Here is a 7,497-nt window from a genome sequence, read left to right as displayed (position 1 = left end):
TTCCATCTTAACCCTTGTGTTGCCTCTGGGTCAAGGTGAACGACCTCCGCCACTGCATATCTATTTCATGGTAGCCAGGGAGGTCGTTCACCTTGACCCAGAGACAACACAAGGGATATCTATATAATCAAAGCTATATAAATGATAACATTTGATGTTATGAACTTGTCCCTTAAACTTCTGACGTTAAACAAAAGTGTAGTCCCTGCACAAAAAATGGAGAGCCATATAATATCATTTTCATGGACCCACTGTTATAAAGTAATAAGATCAAAGCATGGTCATGATGAGAGACTTACTGCATCTTGGAGAGGAAGACTTCAACATTTGGAACATGTGAGTCAGGAGAGTTGATTTTTGACATCAGTTGCCCTTTAACATGGGAGGTCTGGTTAGTATGTCACAAATAATTGAAAAAAATGTGTCTGATTATTATTATTAAGTTCTTATCTTATCTAATCTAAAATAACATTTGAATTTGAAATTAAAATATTTGTTTAAAAATATTTTAATAGAAAATAAAAATGTTCATATTTCAAAGTTCTGTTTAATATTTTAAATTGTTTTTATTTTCAAGGCCAATACTCCTTTAGCGCTAATATGTATTTTTTTAAGCCAATTCAAGCTGGCGCTATTCAATGCCCAAAGATTTTCTTTCAACAAACTACTTTAGAGTTTTCTGTGTGTTCGCAAAAACAAATCCAAATCACAAAAGAGTTTTCAGTGTGCATGACCTTAATCTGATTTCTTTTTTTACTTTTCTACACTTAGCAAAGAGTCAAAAAGTACAGACATACAGAGAACCTCATTACTTTCCAGTGAACATTTCAGTATAAAAATCATCAAGATTCCATAAACACATACTGAATAATATAGTTTATATAAACCATTTTAATCCAGTTTTGAACCTGAAGAGCACCATCCTAATGTAATGATCAAACATCAAAACCTATCGAAAAAAAGACAACAAAGATATTATTGCGAAATCAAAGCTTTTTTAATTTTTTTCAAAAGGCGTCTGAAACAATTGTAGCATTGTTGCTGCTCTAGTCTCTAAAAGACTGGAATAACCAAAGTGCTAGGATAATTACATTTCAATGGCTTCACTCTGTTAAGTAAGAATTGTACATCAAAATATATGCTCAGGTGAAAACACATATCAAACAAAATTGATAGTTCGACCATATTAAAGGATCATCCACCCCCTGATTGACGTAGAATACGGGGATGAGTATAGCTGTACCCTTTAGTTACCTGCCCTCCCATATACCCCCAAATGTCCACAGCATTGACATGAGCCATTGCACCCGTAGAACACCACACTGGTACTACATGTGCATCTAATGAAAACCAGTACAAAGATAAGTCCTAATGTAAATTGTGCCAATAATTGACACTGCATATACAGACTCTCAAGCCTAAAATATCACACAGTTTTTAGGGTTAAAACCATTTAAATAGTCTGATCAACGAAACTGTGTTTTCGCCAAACGTGTTATCAAACCTACACTCAAATAATAGTACTTGATGTAGTATGAGTAGGTTTTTTTTTTTAAAATAAAAGATCACCAAAGTAAAATGCCCTAGTTTTGCTTTAGTACCACAGCAGTCAAAACCAAATGGACAAACTGCTAAGGTGATTACAAACAGCTTAAGAATGTACACAGACTCCTACAGCCAAAACACACAGAACAGATAAAGTTTTACAGCAACTTGTCCATTTACATTCGTATTTTCCCTCTTATTTCACACAGACAGAAAGACAGGTGAGACATTTGACCCCCGGCAACATATATCACTTCTGAATACGCATTAAATGGCATTTTTATTTTTGTAATTCCAATATATGAAACGAGTGAGGTAAGGGCTATATGTGTCTGGGTAAAGGGTACAAATCCTTTTTTTAATACAGTGTTTGCAAACTTGTAGAAATTGTACTCAAAATAATGTGAACAACATGCTTGAAAATACTCTGAACACTGCTTCTCTATCTTTTTTCTTTTTTTTTGCATGATTAGATTCATTCCCACTTTGGGAATTTCAGATCCATGAAAAAAAATCAATCCAGTTTTATATTGATACAAGAGCATGTGTTACTCAGAGCTTTTCAAAGTGGAACAGTTTCAATACATTAGGAAAGCACTTGCAAAGATCCAAAGTGTGTTTGCCTCCCGTTGATATACATCTATATAGATATACATCTATATCTATATGGATATATATATATTTGAGAAAAAAAAGTGTAAAAAATAAAATAAAATATCCCAAAAGTATTAGTATTTTTACAATAATGGGTTCAAGAAAAAACTATAAGGCGAGTATCGAAGAAGTGTGTTCCACAAGTATATTTATTGTGTCTACTTCTCTGGCCACTGTGTGGACTGAGCTCTTGTGCCATCTTTGGTCCCAGTTGCATCAGCGTGATTTTTGGAGTCCTTGACTCCTTGAGGTTCTCACAGCACCAGCAGACCGATGGCACCTCAATGGGTTCACACACAAAAAGGAAGCAGAGTCATTGGCTGATCCGGCCAGACGGTGAGAGACTCCCGATGATCGACGGAGAGTGTTTGTCATGCTCATCATGCAAAGGTCTGCAGGGTCGACTCCACTCTGGTGAAAACTATTTAGTCGAAGCCGAGGACTGCATCCAGTGCGACGTCTGAGCGCTGGAACCTTCCTTCATTTCCTGTGACACATTTACTACGATCCATCATCTGGAAAGACAAACGAAAGTAAAAATAATCAAAACTCATGGGGCTTAAGCATATAAGCGTCCTGTGACTAAGAATGACTAAAAGTGAAGAAAACAATAATCTATAATCACTTATTTCATGAGTTTATCTGGTACTAGTGTGGCTGTTGACTTAGAAATGGCTTTTTGAAGTCTCCAATTTAGCAGATACATGGTCTCGAGGTACAGTATATATGAGGATTTAACATCTTTACTATAATTCCTATAATAAGAGTCATCATATGATCCTAACATGTCCTCGACAGTACTACTTCAACTCAACATTTGCATTCAGAAATCATACGATCTTTGATGGAACCAGCAAATCTCACCTCAAAGACATAATCTGCGTAAATCATGAGATAAACTGATGAGAGAGAGATATTCTTTTATAACTTTCAAATAAGATTACATTTTTGGATTTAGTGTCTAATAATACAGTACAGGCCAAACATTTGGACACAACATCACTGAATGCATGAAAACCATGAATAAACTAATGCAGAATTAAGTAGTCAACAAAAAAAAAAAAAGTATGAAATAACTAGAAACTTGTCTGATAATCTAGTTACTTTAAAGTAGTCACATTTTACTCGGATTACTTTTTATTTTGATGACAATAAAGTCACCTGAAATAGTTTTTACTTCACAGGTTTGCCTTTTTTAGGGTTACTTTAGGAATTTTTGGCCTCATTAATGGGGTAAGGTGCATTAGTTGTGTCAGGTTGTCAGGTTTATACAGCCCTATTGGACACAATTATAATTAATTTTATGGAAAGAACCATCCAGAGAACTAAAGAGAAACCAGTGACAATCATTGATATAAGAAATGAGGGTCATTCAGTCTGATCACCATCTCAGTGTTTAACCTGACTGCATTACTATGCATGTGTCACTCTTACCAACCAAAGCCTTCTATACTGGATAGAGCTGGTTCTACAGAACAACTCATTGTTCAGGGTGATTCACAATTGTGAGCACCAAACGCATCACCACTGACCAAAAATCGGTCACATCTTGCCAATAAATCATGTCGGAAGAAATCAAGCATGGTTGTTTTCTTTTCTTCCTCCAGTCAAACACCAACACCTCTGGCTCTAACCAATGTTAAACTTTCTTTTAGAAATAAAAGCACTTCGCTGACACTGCCTTGAAAACATTTTCCAAGCATCTTTGTGTGACATGGTGACCTCTGCTGCCATAGAAACTGGTGCTGACGGCTTTTTTTTTTAGCAGATGAACAGCACAGAGGGGATTACAAGTCCAGCCGCCAGGACATCGAACTCTTTTGGGAAGTGACAATGGAATGCGAGTCGAGGATTTACCGCACAAAACACTGAGGGGCAGCGTGTTGATAAAATGATGCTGAGTCGTTTATAGCAATCAGCTCTTTTGTTACTGGTACTGATGCCAGAGAATGACACTGTTGCTAGTCTGTGTCATCCGGGATTCCGAAAAGAATTCACATGAATCCCTAAGCTTTCAGAATTTATCCAGTACCTGGTGGGGAGCAGACTTCTAGCTATGACTGGTGCTCCATCCTCTTTCCGTTTCTGGAGCCGTCTCCTTTCTGGAAAAACAAAAACAAAAATAACAGGTTTGAGAAAACAAACCCCAAAATTTTTGAGCCAAAGAGGAAAAAACGGGAGTTAGTAGAAGTTTGATCCACAAAGTAACCACAACTGGCACACAACCCACAACCTGGAAGTGAAAGACGTTGATATCAATTATTATTACAAGGTTGTCGCAGAAGTAAAAAAACTAAAGATGTGAACACAAAACACACCATAAGGATAATAAATGTACAGTTGAAGGAGGAAGAAAAAATAACTTAAAGCTGCGATCACAACACATAAAAATAATGATACAGCTTTTTCATTCTGGAAAGATTTGTGATGATAATTACCAGTCAAAAATAACTCCCAATCAACAGGTGAATATGGCCTCAAAATATTAATTGGATTTAAAGATACTCCCTTATCAATTAAATTCACTATACAAATACTAAAGGAGTATTTTTCAACGCAGCTTTAAGTTGTAGTTTTAGATTCCAACAAACCCAATCACTCTGATGGTGTGTTCAAACCAAAACATGACTATGATGATTTAAATGTGTCTTAAATTGATCGTGAACCTCTATTGTACTCATCAGTATGTGTCTGTTTGTACAAAACTTTCTTTTCATTTAAATATTTACATTAGAAAATGATCTTAAGCCCCGCCCACTGAAAACACTGATTTTCAGGAGAATAAATATAGTTTACCATAACCACACCCCCTCAAACATCGAGGCTTGTCACTGCGTGTAACCACCATGGAAGTCTCCACCTCCATGGGAATCATTGTATAAACAAATCAGGGTGTGATTAAAGCTGACTGGAGGAGGAGTGAAGCCATTATTATGCCATAATGGACTCCACTCTCGTAACCTCTCGTTCGTCCATATTATAGATGGGGGAGAACTTTATAAAGTAATAAGTTCAAAACATGTTTATGATGAGTGACTTACTGCATTTTAGAGAGGAAGACATTTGAAACTTGAGTGTGTGAGTGAGTTTAAATTGAGGGAGTCAGGAGAGTTGGGTTTTCACTTTTAGACCACTTTCCTAACTTTGAAGTCGGGATCGTTAAAATAATGAGTGCTTGTCACTAAAATTGTCACGTATCACATCCCTGCTTCCATATCCCATGTCGCGTTTGGTGTGAACACCCCTAAACAGTTTTTGTATCAATCAAACCTCTGAACCATCTTCTTCTAGTGTTTGTTGAAGGTTGCCGGGCCATGTTTCTCTTCTGTGGTTCTCCGGCACAGGAGTGGACCTACGACGAATGACCTTCCTGATAACCTGCCCAAGCCATAAAAACATTAATGAAGGAAAACAGTCGCCACCGTCTGTTTGAGAAGCAAGAGCGAGCGAAGAGGTTACTTTTTTGCTGACGAGGTTACCCTCTTGGTCCATGTAGTGCTCCTCTGTCACAGAATCACCAGGGACGTTTTTAGCTTGTTCTCCCTGCAAGTGAACGTCATCAGTGTATCACATCACGTGAAACAAATTACCCAACCACCACCACAACAGCAATAAAACCTTTAAAAGAATTACATTCAGAAGACCACAGATTGTCCAGAAGTGGGAAGTTTTGTGCCAGTGAGGAGACTGGATAATAAACTCAAATATCTAAGCATGATTGTGGAAGTGAAATGTTCGTTTGTCATGTTAGAATGTAGATATTTCAATTGCTGTCAACAGCCACCACTAAAGGGAAGGACCAGGTTAGTATAAGCAGAACAAACAGGAGCCGAGAACACCCAAACACAAGCACTAAACCAACACCAGACTCAGACCAGCATCTCTCTGGCTACCTTCAAAACAAGACGTCGTCGGTAGATTCTGGTTGTTACTGTTTGTTCTTCCTCTGAACCAGATTCTACGCTAATACTCTGCTGGAAAAAAGTGAATTTTAGAAGAACTGTTATGAGTTTTTGTTTTGGTCCATTTATACGGGTTTGGAAATCATAAATCCTCCGACAAAACTTTCGCAAGGAAGTGTTCCATGCTCCAGTATAAGAAGAAGCTTGACTGTATTCAAGTGGTCCTCATCAGGTCAGAGTAAAGATCAAAGTAACAGATCGTGTACTAATAAACACTAATTTACACATTTTTACGTTGTCTTACAAGTGAATTACAGTAGAAACAGTTTTACTGGAGTAGGACCTTAGGCTAGGTCCTAAGAACTGTAGATCCATCAAGTAGATTCATTGAAGGTTCAAGACAAAATGTGATCACAATAAATGTGTTAGTTCAACCTACTTTCTTCTCCAACACCAGCGCTCCCTCTTCCCTCCTGCTGTTTAAGGACTCAGAAGAGCCGCCCTGAGGTGAAGTCCTTGAGTTGTCGCAGTTGTGTCGTGACCTCCTCGATTCAGCCCTAGATGAAGACGTGATCGAGTCCGTCGAGTTCTCTTGACTGTAATGACGAAACAAGAAAAGAAACATGATGATACATTTAGCATCAGGCAGAAGAACGTTGTTTAATCGTTTTGTTTCTTGATCATTTCCACATTAACTTTAAGATAAACCTTTTTAAGAGGCTTCAGGGGGGGTATTTAGTCAATTTTATTCCATTAAGGCCTCTCCTTCCTCTGCCCAGTGTGTGTTGGATGTTTAGTTAGACTTCCATCTTTTGCGATAATGGTAGTCGATTAAAATGTATATGCACAAACAATGTCGAATTCCGTAGTGTTCTCTGAAACCCAGTACAATCTGGCTATGTTAATATGCAGAGCCACTACTCATCATTCAATTGCTAGTTATCGAGGTTGTGTCCTGCAAACTGTGTGAACGACCAGCAGACTTTTGGGGAAAAACTGTTTCAATCCCACTTGGATGTTGTCGCTCTATATTCTAGAAATGTGCCTCATTTTACTACCCATCCATTAAATTGACAAATCAGAACTCAGACCAGGGCCCAGAGCTGCTCCTACACATTTATCTGATAATGTCCACAGTAGAAAATATGTAAAAGAAAATAAATTCTAATTAAAAAAAATACTTCTACCATTATTGTGCAGGACAGGAGGAATAAGTATGGAAAAGCAAGCAAAAGCTGCACTTATTTATGAACTCATTCTTCTTAACCCAAACCTGGCTGACTATAGATGATTATATATCTTTAAATGAATCAACACCATTTGTTCACATAACATTAATGCTCCTCCACGCTCTGGTCGAGGAGGTGGGGTCACAGCTCTCATCAACTCCTGTCTA

The 7,497-nt window shown here is 37.5% G+C and overlaps 1 protein-coding gene across 2 annotated transcripts in view; it reads right to left on the bottom strand.

Moving 5' to 3' along the window:
• Positions 1-975: 975 nt before the first annotated feature.
• Positions 976-7,497, bottom strand: part of LOC148069662 (ankyrin-3-like) — an 83,428-nt gene continuing 76,906 nt past the window's right edge. For both annotated transcript variants that reach the window (XM_087802472.1, XM_087802473.1), the window contains 6 exons: positions 6,541-6,697; positions 6,093-6,173; positions 5,659-5,742; positions 5,470-5,577; positions 4,232-4,301; positions 976-2,714 (listed from right to left, as the gene is read on the bottom strand). In XM_087802472.1, the coding sequence (XP_087658598.1) occupies positions 4,254-4,301; positions 5,470-5,577; positions 5,659-5,742; positions 6,093-6,173; positions 6,541-6,697 (478 nt within the window). In that variant the 3' untranslated portion in view covers positions 976-2,714; positions 4,232-4,253. The remainder of the gene's footprint in view (positions 2,715-4,231; positions 4,302-5,469; positions 5,578-5,658; positions 5,743-6,092; positions 6,174-6,540; positions 6,698-7,497) is intronic.

The sequence above is a fragment of the Callionymus lyra genome, chromosome 11, assembly GCF_982586985.1.
Source record: "Callionymus lyra chromosome 11, fCalLyr1.hap1.1, whole genome shotgun sequence".
NCBI classification, from domain to species: domain Eukaryota; kingdom Metazoa; phylum Chordata; class Actinopteri; order Syngnathiformes; family Callionymidae; genus Callionymus; species Callionymus lyra.
Note: the sequence above shows the minus strand (reverse complement) of the source record. Positions and strands in the feature narration are given on the sequence as shown.